This window comes from Eschrichtius robustus, chromosome 8 (assembly GCF_028021215.1).
Source record: "Eschrichtius robustus isolate mEscRob2 chromosome 8, mEscRob2.pri, whole genome shotgun sequence".
NCBI lineage: Eukaryota > Metazoa > Chordata > Mammalia > Artiodactyla > Eschrichtiidae > Eschrichtius > Eschrichtius robustus.
In genome coordinates, this window is record NC_090831.1 from 83,115,255 (window position 1) to 83,129,203 (window position 13,949).

A 13,949-nucleotide genomic window follows, 5' to 3' on the forward strand; every position below is an offset into this window, starting at 1 on the left:
GTCATTCTCTTTTCAGCTGACTAATCACCATAAGGTCCAGCATTAGTACTCATGCGCCCCTTCTGATGCTTGTGATTCTTAAATGTTCAAGATGTGGTGAAAAAAACAATGCTTTAGATTCAGAGAGATCTGAATTCAAATTCTGCCTTCCCACCCACTCCAGTGTAACCTTAGGCCAGTCTTTTTTAATGCCCTTAGACCTTGCTTTTTTCTAATTTGACAAATGGAAATAATAACAATAAAACACCTTTCACATAGGACTGTTATGAATACTAAGTGAGGAAGTGTGCCTGAAGTGCTTTGCAAGGAGCCGGGGCTCAGCAGCGTGATTTCCTTTCCTTCCCTCTAACCAAGTGGAGGGGCAGCCTTTCACCCAGAAGAGGGGTCAGCAGCCCCTTAGCCTCTATAGTCTGCTTGTGGGAGCAAGTAAATCCTAGTGGATTCTGGTACAGAGGAAGGGAAGACCAGCAAGGGAAAGGAAGGGGACTGGGAAAGGAGAAAGGCAGAGGGCGGAGCTGAGAGGGGAGGTGCTCTGATGGCCTTTGGGGAGAAGAGCTGCAGCGGCCGGGTGCCTTTGCAGGCTCCAGAGCTGCACTCCCGAGGCCAGGAGTGGATGCTCGTCTGGCCCCTTTCACTGTGTCTTTGGACGTGAAACTTGGCTTTCCGTGAACAACATGAGGGTAATTTCTGCTTCAGGCCAACTGCAGGGAAGAGTAAAAGGTTGCAATTGTGAACATCTTGGCACAGATGATAAAGGAGCAGTTGTCATCACTTCAAGAGCGAAGTGAAGAGTCAAGTACCTGGGTTGATGTGCCAAGGCAGCGGGTTATTAATTGCCAGATGGGTCATACAAAAAAGTCTTGGCGAAGGAGAGTGAGCCTCCCACAGAGGTCATCAGGGAAGAATTGATGAAGTAGGTGAGATTTGAGTTGGGCCCTGGTGGGCAGGTAGGGTTTAGATTCACTGGAAGGAGAAACGAGGGTCTGCAGTGCAGGGAAACAAGCGTGAGCAGACCCAGGGGCAGGAGCAAGCCCCCGACACATTGTTCATCTAGCCCCCCTCTGAGCCTCACCTGCAGACAGTCCTTCCCTTGCATAGGACTCTGCAGTGGTTCCACTTCTTTGGGCTGTACCATCTGATGATGAGGGTTGATATTATCACAGCAGCTAATATTTATTTAATGCTTACTACATGCCACTTGAATTTTTTTTCTTTTTTTATTGGAGTATAGTTGCTTTATAATATTGTGTTAGTTTATACTGTACAGTAAAGTGAATCAGCTATACGTGTACATATATCCCCTCTTTTTTGGATTTCCTTCCCATTTAGTTCACCACAGAGCATGGAGTCGAGTTCCCTGTGCTATACAGTAGGTTCTCATTAGTTATCTATTTTTACATGCGACTTGAATTAAATCATCTCGCTTAACCCTCTCAACAAACCCAGGAGGTATGTATATTATTATTCCCATTTTATAGATGAGGAAACTGAGGCACAAGGAGGTTGTGTTATTATCCCAGCAGGAGAACTGGGGTTCAGTCCCAAGCAGCTTGGCTCCAGAGGCTGCCTTTTTATCACTGTATCATATTATATCCAAAGATCTCAATACCTCACCTCTCACGGAAGGTTATAGCATCCACCATGCCCTATCTGAAGGCCTGTATCTGAATACGCTGTCCTCTTCTCTGTCAGGGACCAGTGGGGGAAAGCTGAACCCACCCCCAGCACCCCCCGCGAGGTCACCCACCACGGAGCTTTCAAGCAGGAGCCAGCAGGCCCCAGCCTGGACCCCGACCCAGCAGCCTGGAGGTCAGCTGCGGAATGGAATCCTGCACATCATCGGTGAGCGGGGCTGTCAGTGAGGAAATGGTTTCCCCTGGCTCAGGGATGGGGGCGCGGTCTCTCAGCCCACAGTGCTGTCATTTCAGGGTGTGTGCTTCACAAGAACAGGGGGTTCACTCTAGCACAGAACAACCTACAGATTGTGTTAAATAGGGTTTCTCTTGAGGCTTTCTGGGAGGTTCTAGAACCCACTCTCCAACCTTCTTGAGACGAGAGAGAGGGAAGAAAACCAACATTTAAGCTGTGTGTGTGTGTGTGTGTGTGTGTGTGTGTGTGTGTGTGTGTGTGTGTGTGTGTGTGTGTGTGTGTGTGTGTGTGTGTGTGTGTGTGTGTGTGTGTGTGTGTGTGTGTGTGTGTGTGTGTGTGTGTGTGTGTGTGTGTGTGTGTGTGTGTCTCTCTCCAGGGAGAAATCAGGCATAAGCCTGAAAGATAGACTGATTTGGACAAGGTAAGAGGATGGATGGAAGGCCCACCAGCAGAGGAACAATGAAAGCAAAAATATGGAGATAGGAAGGAAAGTCATCTGGGGTCAGGTGTGACCAAAAGTGTTTGGATCCCTTTGTGGGGTGAGCTACTGTCACACGCAAAGCCTAGATCACAGAGCAGGGACTCAACTCATGAAAGGGCCACAAGACCCCTCTCCTCTTGCCATCAGGAGCTCAGGGCGGAACCCATTTGCTTTAGGAAGCCCAGGTCCCCAACTGCACACAGGCTGTGCTCCTTCCCACTAGCCAGGCTGAGGACTCCTGTTCTGTCCACCTCTCCCTGCCAGAGTCCTCCCCAGGAACACAAGAGGGGCTTCAGGCCACAGGGACTTTGCTGGTCCCTTGTTGCTGCCAGTTTCCCCATCTCTGACTCTGGAGCCTGGATAGGCCTGGGGCACTTCTGCGCCCTTTAGAAGTTTCCTTAAGATGCTGGTTGAAGTAAGTTGAGGTGGATGATGGGGAGAGTCTATGATTTCACTTTTCCTGATTCCACCTTGCCCCAGCTAAATAGTAAAAATTAAGAGGTGAATGATGTCTTAGGGGGGAATAGCTCTGCCATTAGAACCTTGCACTGGGCAGGCAAACCTGTATGCTCCTGGAAATGATCAAAACTTGGGTCCTCATAGTAACCAGAGTAATTTTGGCATTTCCGTGTGTGCAGATGACTTTGAGTCTAAATTCACGTTCCATTCTATGGAAGATTTTCCTCCTCCGGATGAGTATAAACCATGCCAGAAGATTTACCCCAGCAAGATCCCCAGAAGTAAGTACCACCTTGATAAGACTCCTGGTTTTCCCTGACCCTCCGGAATTAGGTGCTTGGGTGCGCTGACTGGCCACAGGCTGTGTAAAGTGTGACATCAGGATTTCACTGTACTATTGCAGGGATGCAGTGACGTTCATACTTCTGGAAGTTTCTGGACATTTATTTGCTCTAATCTCCAAGGGTTCACTTAGAGGTTTTTTACAGAACACCAAGTTTAGTTATTTGGCATCGGATTTGGATGCCTAAATTTACCACTGGTCCCTCCCCTCCCTGGGGCTTTTGACTGGGGAGCTAAACGCCCCAAGACAACAGCAAAATGGGATTCAGGAGCTTTGCATTAATAGTTGGGGAAGAACCCTAAAAACCCCCAATTCAAAACTCTGGCAGACTCTGAAATAGAGAATGCCTTAGGTCAATGGTTCCTACCTTAGCAATGCATTAGAATGACCTAGACAACTTTTAAAAATCTGAAGGCCAGGCTGCACCTAGCGCAGGTAAATCAGAATATCCAGGGTAGGACACAGATGTCAGTATTTTTGAAAATTGCCACGTGATTCCAATGTCCATCTAAGGCTGAAAACCTCAATCCAGTGAGAGCCTTCCTCCTCCCGATCTCATCGTGCGGCCAGGCTCCAAGAGAGGCCTTCACTTGGCTTACCTGCCCAGCCCTAAGAATCGAGGAAGACTGGCCGGCCTGCCCTTCATGGCCCAGCGGGCAGGGAGGCAGTACTTCGGGAGCATAGGAAGCAAAGAAAAGCACAGTAGGTGCTGACCACACAGTGATGCTGCCTGTTAACGTAATTAACGTAATTAACCTGATGCTGCCTGTTAACGTAATTCTTGTCCAGTGCTGATCCAAAGCAAGCGGGCAGGAGCTGGTAAGAGGGAGGCAGAACCAGCAACATGGGGTGAGGGTCCAATGTGTTTTCCACCCCACAACCCGAGTAAGGCCCCCAGCCCCAGACATCTGTAGACCAGCATGGAAAATCATCAGTATCCAGGCTTAGCCCCAGACCGGGAACCTGGCTCTTCGACCGTGTCCTTTCAGAGGGGCCTTGGTGAAGTCCCTTCCCCAGGGTTCAGCTTCCTGAAGGGCAGACCAAGGAGCACCAGCCTGCTCTCTGCTCAGGTGAGAGGTCCTCTCGGGATCAGCCTGGGCAGAGCTTTCTCTGCGGGCCTGTGGATTGCACATTTAGAGAGAAGTGACTTGTGTGTTTTTTTAATAATATGTAAATACCGTTGACCCTTGAACAATGCAGGGCTTCATATGCGTATGACTTATAGTTGGCCCTCCACATCCTTGGATGCGGAGGATTCAACCAACCACAGACTGTCGTACTGTAGTTTTACTACTGAAAAACATCCTCGTATAAGTGGACCCATGCAGTTCAAACCCATGTTGTTTCAGGGTCAACTGTACTCCTTCTCTGAATTGAGAGAGAGAGAGGAAGAGAGAGGAGCAGAATAAAGATTGATGAAGGGAAATCACCCCACCTGGGGTTTAAATAGACCATGGAGACGTGATGGTGGAGGAGACGGGTGCTGGGTCAGGCTCCCATTCTTGCTCAGTTCGAGCTCAGCAGATGGGCATGAATTGCCCACTGTACACTTGGCACCATACTGGCACCAGAGACTATGAGGTGTAAGAAACAAGGTCCCTACCATCAGGCCGCCAGCGTGCACACTTCCGAGATAGAAGTGTGAGACATTAACTAGATCACAATGGAGTGTCTTAATCACTGATTGTTTAAAGTGCAGAGGGCACCACAGTGGGCATGAGGGTGTAGGTGGAGATTGGGGACTTGAAGGCGTAGAGAGAGGTAACATTTCCACTGGGTGGAAAGGCATTCCAGGCTGAGCACGGCACACCCCCAGGAGAGAGGCACGATAGTGTTTGGGCCATTTAAGAATGACAAGCAAATCCTACATGGTGTGTAAGGGCACACAATGCCTGGAGAGGACCGCACAGGCTGCCAGAGATGTTAGGCTTCGTGGGGCAGAGGGTCAATAAATAACACTTCTTTTCCCGTCATATGAAATGTTCACAGGCCAGACGGATGAAGATCTAAGTGCTTTTATTGGAAGACACAGCTTAGGTAACAGCAAACTCTAATACTGCACCCCAGAAAGAGGCTTGCTGACTCCCCCAGGCCAGGGGATTTACAGGTGAGGGGACTGAGGCTGGCCTCCCCCTGCAGCCACAGAGCAGCCTCACAGAGCTTTCCACATGGCCAGGAGGGCAGGACGGAATAGTCCTTAATACACAGGCAGCCAGATTTCAAAGAGGGAACCTAGAAGGGGCCAGGCTGCACATGGCTAGTTCCCTCTGTTCAACTCACCAGAAAAAGAGGGCAGAGAGAGCCCTAGGCGTGTTACTTACCCTACAGGAGGTGCCCACCCACAAAGAGGACAAGGAGATGTGTTCCCTCCTAATGTGAAGGATGTTTTATCCCTTCTAAGGGATATAAGCAGAACCCATAAGCAAAGAACTGTCAGTGAAATACTAACCACCACCAATACAGTAAGTGATCCTGTCGTAGACCTGCTCAGATGTGCCTGGCATGGTTCTAGGTGCTTTGCAGACCTTATCATAAGTCCTTAATGTAGAAAGTTTTCACGTAGGGGAAAGGAGGTCCAGACAGGCCAAGTGACTTGCCTAAGGCCTCACAGCAAGTTAGAGGCAGAGCCAGGAATTTCAGACCCAGGGGTGTCTGAGCCACGCAGCCATGGTGAACTCTGAGAAGGGATGTGATTAGGTCTAGGTTGAGTCTGATAACTGGTGGTTTGATCAGAGGAGGTAGAGACCAAGGTCAGGAAACCTGTGGCTTTGAGAAGGGTCCATGCGAGGGAGGATGGTTGGGGGTGAGGGTTGCCAGGGCTTGGGGATGCAGGCCATGAGAGGAACAAGAGAAGTGGAGGAGGAGCCAAGGGCCTCTGAGTACCAACCTGGGCCTGGATGGATGGCGTGGCACCAAGAAGAAGGAGCAGGAGAGGAGCGGGTTTCAGGAGGAGACGAAGTGATGGATCAGGGCGAGTGGAGGTGCCTGGAGGGCTGCAAGGGGGAGATGACCCGGGGCAGGTGGAGCAGGGAGTACACAGGTCTTAGGCTGAGGGGTAAGGTCGGGAAGGGGAACTAGCCTTGTGGGTCATTAGTTTGGAGCCCTACCCTAAACCAGGGCTCAGCAAACATTTTCTTTAAAGGGCCAGAGAGGACATATTGAAGTTCTGCCTGCCATCTGGACTCTGTCACAACTACTCAGCTCTGCTGTGTTGACATGAAAGCAGCCACAGACAACACGTAAAGAAGTGGGCATGGCTGTCTTCCAGTAAAACTTTATTTGTGAAAGCAGCTGCTGGCTGAATTTGGTCTGCTGGCTGTATTTTGCTGATCTCTGCCCTAAACCACTTCAGAAAAACAGAGTCTTAAAAATCTCTTTGTTATACAGCCTTTCTCAGTAATGTGCTGTGGAGTCCTTCAATCTTCAGACTCAGTAAATTCTAAGTTACCTGCATTTGGAGCCCGTGGTGCCTAGCCTCATCTCTGAGAACAGAAGAAAAGCTTCACCCCATACAGCTCACCAGGAGGGCAGAGGTGGCAGTCTGTGCTGTGTTCCTCTCCTTTCAGAGAAATGTTCAAATCAGTGCCCACACCAAAATAAATAATCTCCTGAGGATCAAGAAGGAGCAGTTAAAAAAAAAACCCGAACGTACTAATGAATTGACATCCTGCACACCAGAAAGGGCATTTGCCATTTCAAAAAGAAGATATAGTTTTAGATTGATGTGGCATTGGTGGACATAAAATACTTCAGTAGCCTCCTAGCACAGTTAAATGAGCATGTTCCTGCCGTTCCTGCGAGCCGTGGGGGGAGAACCTTGTTAATTATGTGGGTGTAGGTCATGCCTATCTGATGACATTTCTTCTTACAGTTTTTCTCTTGCATTCTGCCATTGACCTGTAACCCAAGATTAGAGTTCTTCATGGTGTGGGAGACTGCGTTGGTTCCGTCAGATGAGGGTGTCTCCGTGCTCTTTTGTAGCAGTTCTGGAGCTCTTTCTCCACCTGCTTGCCTGCTTTCTCTCTGTCCTTTCGAGACACGCGCGCGCGCGCGCGCGCGCGCGCACACACACACACACACACACACACACACACACACACACACACACACACACACACACACACACACACACACACACACACGGCACACAAATACCCTAAGGCTTAGCTCTTCCGGTGCCATCCTCCCTGTCTCCAGTCTGCAAGTATAAGCCATGTTCTTTCTTTGGTAGATGATTTTGTCCAATTTTTAAGTGTTTTTAAAATGCATTGGGTTCCTCAATAAGGTAAACAGAATTACCGTATGACCTAGCAATTCCACTCCTGGGTGTATACCCCAAAGAATTGAAAACAGGTGTTCACACAAGAGCTCATAGACAGATATTCACAGCAGCACTATTCACAATAGCCAAAAGGTGACAACCCAAATGCCCATCAACTAGTAAATGGATAAACAAAATGTGGTGTAGTCATGCAATGGAATATTATTGGACAGTAAGAAGGAATGAAGCAGTGGTACATGCTACAACATGGATGAACCTTGAAAACATTATGCTAAGCGAAAGAAGCCAGACATAAAGGCCACATAAGAGTCCATTGATATGAAATATCTAAAATAGGCAAATTCAAAGACACAGAAAGTGAATTTATCAGTTGCCAAGGGCAGTGGGGTATGGAGAATGGGGAGTGACTGCTAATGAGTACGGGTTTCCTTTTGGGCTGATGAAAATGTTATGCAACTAGATAGTGGTGATGGTTACACAACAATGGGAATGTACGAAGTGTCATTAATGGTAAATTTTATATTTTATGTACTTTACCACAATGAAAAGAAAGTGAAAAAACCCTATCACTAAGAATCTTTGGGAAAAAATGAGTAGCTCACAAATATACATTAACACAATGATGGTAGAAAGAGTGAAGTCATCATCATATGGACAGATACTTATTGAGGCCCTCAGCTCTGGAGAGATTTAGATAAATGATCCCCCTGACCTACCCTTGAGAGATTCACATGTTGGTGAAGGAAGGGAGGAGAGAAAGACACCCGAACATTACATTTCAGTCTGGTGTTCCCAGCAAAACCATTCTCATCATGGTCAGTTCAGTGGGAAAGTGGCTGATTAAAAATTTGACCGTTTTCATCGCAACTCCTTTTTTCCTTACTTTTAATTGTGGTTAAAAAAGAACATAACATGGGGACTTCCCTGGTGGCACAGTGGTTAAGAATCCGCCTGCCAGTGCAGGGGACACGGGTTTGAGCCCTGGTCCAGGAAGATCCCACATGCTGCGGAGCAACTAAGCCCATGCGCCACAACTACTGAGCCTGTGCTCTAGAGCCCGCGAGCCACAACTACTGAAGCCCCATGCACCCTAGGGCCTGTGAGCCACAACTACTGAGCCCATGTGCCACAACTATTGAAGCCCGCTCACCTAGAGCCGGTGCTCTGCAACAAGAGAAGCCACTGCAATGAGAAGCCCGCGCACCGCAATAAGAGTAGCCCCCGCTTACCACAACTAGAGAAAGCCCGTGCACAGCAACAAAGACCCAACGCAGCCAAAAAATATATATGTATATACACATAACATGAAACTGACCATCCTAACCATTTTTATGTGTACAGTCCAGTAGTGTGAAATGCATTTACATTGTTGTGCAACCAATTTCCAGAACTCTTTTCATCTCACAAAATTGAAACTCTGTACTCATTAAACAACTCCCCATTCTCCCCTCCCCCAACCCCCTGGTAACCACTGTTCTAGTTTCTAGCTCTGTGGCTCTATGAGTTCGACTACTCTTGGTATATAACTAGAATTGTGCTATACTTGACTTTTTTTTTAATTTTTAAAAAAAATTTATTTATTTTATTTATTTATTTTTGGTTGTGTTGGGTCTACATTGCTGCACGCGGGCTTTCTCTAGTTTCGGCGAGCGGGGACTACTCTTTGTTGAGGTGCGCAGACTTCTCATTGCGGTGGCTTCTCTTGTTTCGGAGCACAGGCTCTAGGCACGTGGGCTTCAGTAGTTGTGGCACGTGGGTTCAGTAGTTGTGGCTCTCAGGCTCTAGAGCTCAGGCTCAGTAGTTGTGGCACACGGGCTTAGTTGCTCCGCGGCATGTGGGATCTTCCCGGACCAGGGCTTGAACCCGTGTCCCCTGCATTGGCAGGTGGATTCTTAACCACTGGGCCACCAGGGAAGCCCTACTTGACTTTTTGAGACTGGCTTATTTCACTTAGCATAATGTCCTCAAGGCTCATCCATGTTGTAGCGTATGTCACAATTTCCTTCCTTTTTAAGGCTGAATAATATTCCATTGTGTGTATTTACCACATTTTGTTTATCTATTCATCCATCAATAGACACTTGGGTTGCTTCCATCTTTTGGCTGTTGTGAACAATGCTGCTATGTACATGAGTGTACCAATAACTGTTTGAGACCCTGCTTTCAATTCTTTTGTGTATACACCCAGAATTGGAATTGCTAAATGATATGGTAATTCTATTTTTAATTCTTTGAGGAACCACCATACTGTTTTCCATTTTACATTCCTACCAACAGTACACAAGTGTTCCAGTTTCTCCACATCCCCTCCAACGCTTGTTATTTTCTGGTCTTGGTGCTTTGTTCTGTTTGTAGCCATCTTGATGGGTGTGAAGTGGTATCTCATTGTGGCCCAACTCCTTTTCTAAAATAGAGTTACTTTACACTTATAGCAAAACTGGCTACCATTACTTCCATTAGCAGAGAAACTTCTCCACCAGGCACTGCAGTAACTTTAACAGTACAGGGTGGTTCACATCATAAAATCAAAGGATTAGATGTTGCCAGACTGAAAGAATCAGAAGACAAAGCCAGTGCCAGAGTCTTTCGCCTTTGTGGCGGGAGGGCAGTTGAGCAGTAAGGACCTCTGTCCTGGCTGACTTATCTTAGCCACGTCTGATTATTACTGGGGACCACAGCCCTCCATAAGCTGTCTTCCAGCATCCCACTCTCTTACCACCTCCTGTCTTTCCAGGGTACTCCTTTATTCCTCTGAACCTGCAAAGATACTGTAATGTCTATAAATAATATCTCCCTTGGGAATTCCCTGGTGGTCCAGTGGTTAGGACTCTGCACTTTCACTGCCAAGGGTACAGGTTCAATACCTGGTCGGAGAACTAAGATCCCGCAAACCACATGGCACAGCCAAAATAATTTTTTTTAAGTCTTACCAGATATTTACATATATAAAAAAAATCTCCCTTGACCTCCCCTGGGCCATTTCTCTGCTCTTCTTACAGGCAACACCATCTCCTCTCCCCGTCCTCTCTGGCCTTCTCCCTTCACACCATAGAAGGAGCCCTTGGCAAGGCTACCAGTGGACCCGAGCATGGCCAGATCCAGGGGTCAGAGGCGTCAGCTGCAGTCCATCACACCCTCCTCCTGAAGCACTTCTTTGCTTAGATTTTCTGGCTGCCCTCTTTCTCCCCTCTCCTCCCACTGCAAGCCCACTGCTCCTCCATTTTTTGTCATACCCAAAACCTTGGAATCGTATTTGGCTTCTTTTTTTCTCTTCTGCTCCCACATCCAATTTCCCAGTAAATTCTGGGACCTCCTCCTTTGAAATGCATCCCCAATCTGATCACATGTCCTCTGTCACTCACCCCTGGCTGAAGCCACTGTCGTTTCTCACCTGGATGCTGCAAGCACCTGCTAACCGGTGTCCCTGCTCCACACGGCAGCCCGAAGTGATTCCTCTAAAGCCCAGTCACGCTGCCCCTGCTTACAATCCTCCAGTGAATTCCCGTTTCCCTCCAGGTCAATCAGAAATTCCTGTCATGGCTTCTAAGACCCACATGAACTGCCCATTGCCGCCACTCTCCCCATCGTCACTTCCCTCCAACAGCATGGACCACCTACAATGTGTAGAACGCTCCAAGCACACCCCCCACCTCTGGGCTCTTTGCACTTGCCCTTCCTTCTATGGGACACTTTCCTCAGATATCCGCGAGACTTACCCCCTGCCTCCTTTAGGTCTTTTATTAAAATAGAGTTACTTTATACCAATAGCACAACTAGCTACCATTATTCCCATTAGCAGAGAAACTTCTCCACCAGGCACTGCAGTAACTTTAACAGCTCTTGGTGGTTCACGCCATAAAATCAAAGGATTAGCTGTCCCAAGACTGAGAGAATCAGAAGACAACGCCAGTGTCTTTCCGCACCTTGTGGAGGGCAGTTAGTCAGTAAGGACCTCTGCCCTGGTGCGCTTACCTTAGCCACGCCTGATTATTACCGGTGACTGCACCCCTTCTTATGGTCTTCCCTGATGACCACTCCAGATAAAATAACAGCACTTCCTTTCCTATCACTTGTGCTCTCTTTATGCTGCCTTATCGTTTTCTTCAAAGCATCTATCACCTCCTGACATGTTATATATTTACCTGTTTTCCCCAGTACAGTATAAGGCCCTGGAGGGCAGAGACAGCATCCATTTTTATTCACTGGTCTATCTTCAGCTCCTGGCCTGGGGCCAGGCACACAGACACTCAATAACCACTTGTTGAATTAATAAATAACAATATCCACACGTATATACATTGCTAAACCATTTACAGAAGAAATTTGAAAACAGCACAAATATCCAACAATCGGGTTAAATAAATTAGTGCAGAGCCACAGGATGGAATGTTCTGCATCTGTTATAATTGTGCTGTTGAATATTTAGTGACATGGGAAAATGCCAATGCTACCTTGAGAAGTCAAAACAAAACAAAAGGAAAAAACCTGGTATACTAAAATTACATTAAATAAAACCTAAATTTAATTTTAAAAAGAAAATATTTCATGAATTTATATGGAGAGGGAAAAGTGGACCAAATAAAGGAAAGAGAGAAGAGGCTAGAAATATATCCAGTACGGTGTTAAGAGTGGTTATCCCTCAATGGTGGAATGCTGGGTGATTTTTATTTTCCTTATGCTTCACTATTTTGTCCAAGTGTTCTATAATAAATATATAGTACTTTTAATAAGCATTAAAACTAATTTTAAAATTCCAAATTATTGAGAGAGAGACTATGATTAGCCCCCCGCCCGGTCTGAGTGCCCCGAGGTGTGTAGGGTGACACTGTAAGTTCTCTACGAGGGGGACGTGGGTCCCTCAGGCCAGCGTCAACTATGGCAGTGACAGCGAGGAAGGAAAGGAAAGGCCAGATATGCAATTTCTAAGGCGTAGCTCTGGCAGATACTAGAATTATCATTGCCAATGAAACCCGTCACTTCTTTTAGTTAGAGACTGTGAGAGGCTTCCAGCATTAGAACAGGGAAGGCCCTATGAGGTTTTCCAGCCCAGCTCCTTCAGGTCGAGCTGAAATAACCGAGGCAGAAGTCGGGTGATCTGCCTCTGGTCACAGCTGGTGGCAAAGCCGGGGCTTGAGGTGAGGTTCTTTGTTCCATGTGACCTAAGAGAACCCCAGGCTTGTTCTTGATGTGGGCAGGCTGCCCAAAATACTGGAACAGCATAGAACCAAACCAAGGGTGTGTTCCACGCCTTCTTGAGTGAGGGGTCTCCATGCAGAGGCCTAGGAAGACCCCACTACGTGCCCTAGGCATACTTGAGAGGAAGGGATGAACTTGACATGAGAAAGGGAGCTACCAACAGAACTCAATGGCTCTGTATTGAAAAGGGAAAATGATGATTCCATGTTCCTTTTTAAAGTTCAAATCAACATCTTTCTGGATAAATATATTTTTTAGCAGAATATTTTTATTATTTTTAAAAGATATAAAAACAACTACTCCCATCAGTAGCAATACAAGGTTTAACATTTTAACCAGATTTTCTCAGGCCTTTTTCAGATACCTTTAGTAGCTAATTATTTTGTCTACCCCTTCTGTAAACAATCATCACACAGCATACAGAACCCTGGGGAAGACTGCTGAGGGCACCCTCACTCTGGCCCAGCCCATGTATTCATCCCCGCGCTGAAATCCGCACTGAAATCACCTAGTAACAATATCCTCCTCTGTTTTGCAACCGTTTCCTGTCTGTTGCGCTGCTTTTGGGATGGGAAGGGAAACAGAAACTACCGTTCCACTTAACGTCTGTGTCATACAGTTAGCGTTGCCAGTGAAATGTTCCCAGTCACAGAGAATTGTGCTTTTGATTCCGTATAACCATCTGCCCTTCTTGTCGTGGTCTGGCCAGCATTCCTTCTCTGCACGTGAGGCCGGTATATGCAGCATCCCATTTGTTTCAGATACACAGCTTGGTTCTCTGCACCATACCTACTACTCTCCACCTTATGCCACGTGGACCCTACCTTAGAGAGAGACCGAGTTGGCCCAGAGATGGTGGTTAGAGGTGCTTCTCCTAGGAGCCCACTTTCTCCTCACCCAGCCCCTGGAATTGTACTCCAAGACTGGGAGGAGTCCTGGGAGACCCAGCTTTGATGGCCAACCAAGTATGTAAATCCTTTCTGGGTGTTTTCCAAGCCCTGCAGTATTCAGCCTCTTGTTGGTTGGCTACAGAACGGATTTTTTTTTTTTTTTTTTTTTGACCTGAAAATATGTCTCTGTCTGAGAAAAGGTACAAGGCTGGCTTGGTTTACAAGTGACAAAAAAGAAAGTTGGAAACCAGCACGGCCCTCAGGCCTCTGCTCCTCCAGCCCAAGCACAGACTTTCTTCTTTTTTTTTTATTATTATTATTAGCAGCTTTAATTATTATTTATTTATTTATTTTTTGGGCTGTGTTGAGTCTTCGTTTCTGTGCGAGGGCTTCCTCTAGCTGCAGCAAGCGGGGGCCACTCTTCATCGC

The 13,949-nt window shown here is 47.1% G+C and overlaps 1 protein-coding gene across 1 annotated transcript in view; it reads left to right on the top strand.

The window, feature by feature from the left end:
• The window catches only part of WIPF3 (WAS/WASL interacting protein family member 3), a gene marked incomplete at its 5' end in the record, with an annotated part of 59,679 nt that overhangs the window by 44,644 nt on the left and 1,086 nt on the right, over positions 1-13,949 (top strand). The window contains 2 exons of the mRNA XM_068549811.1: positions 1,693-1,842; positions 2,989-3,090. Coding sequence (XP_068405912.1) covers positions 1,693-1,842; positions 2,989-3,090 — 252 coding nt within the window. The remainder of the gene's footprint in view (positions 1-1,692; positions 1,843-2,988; positions 3,091-13,949) is intronic.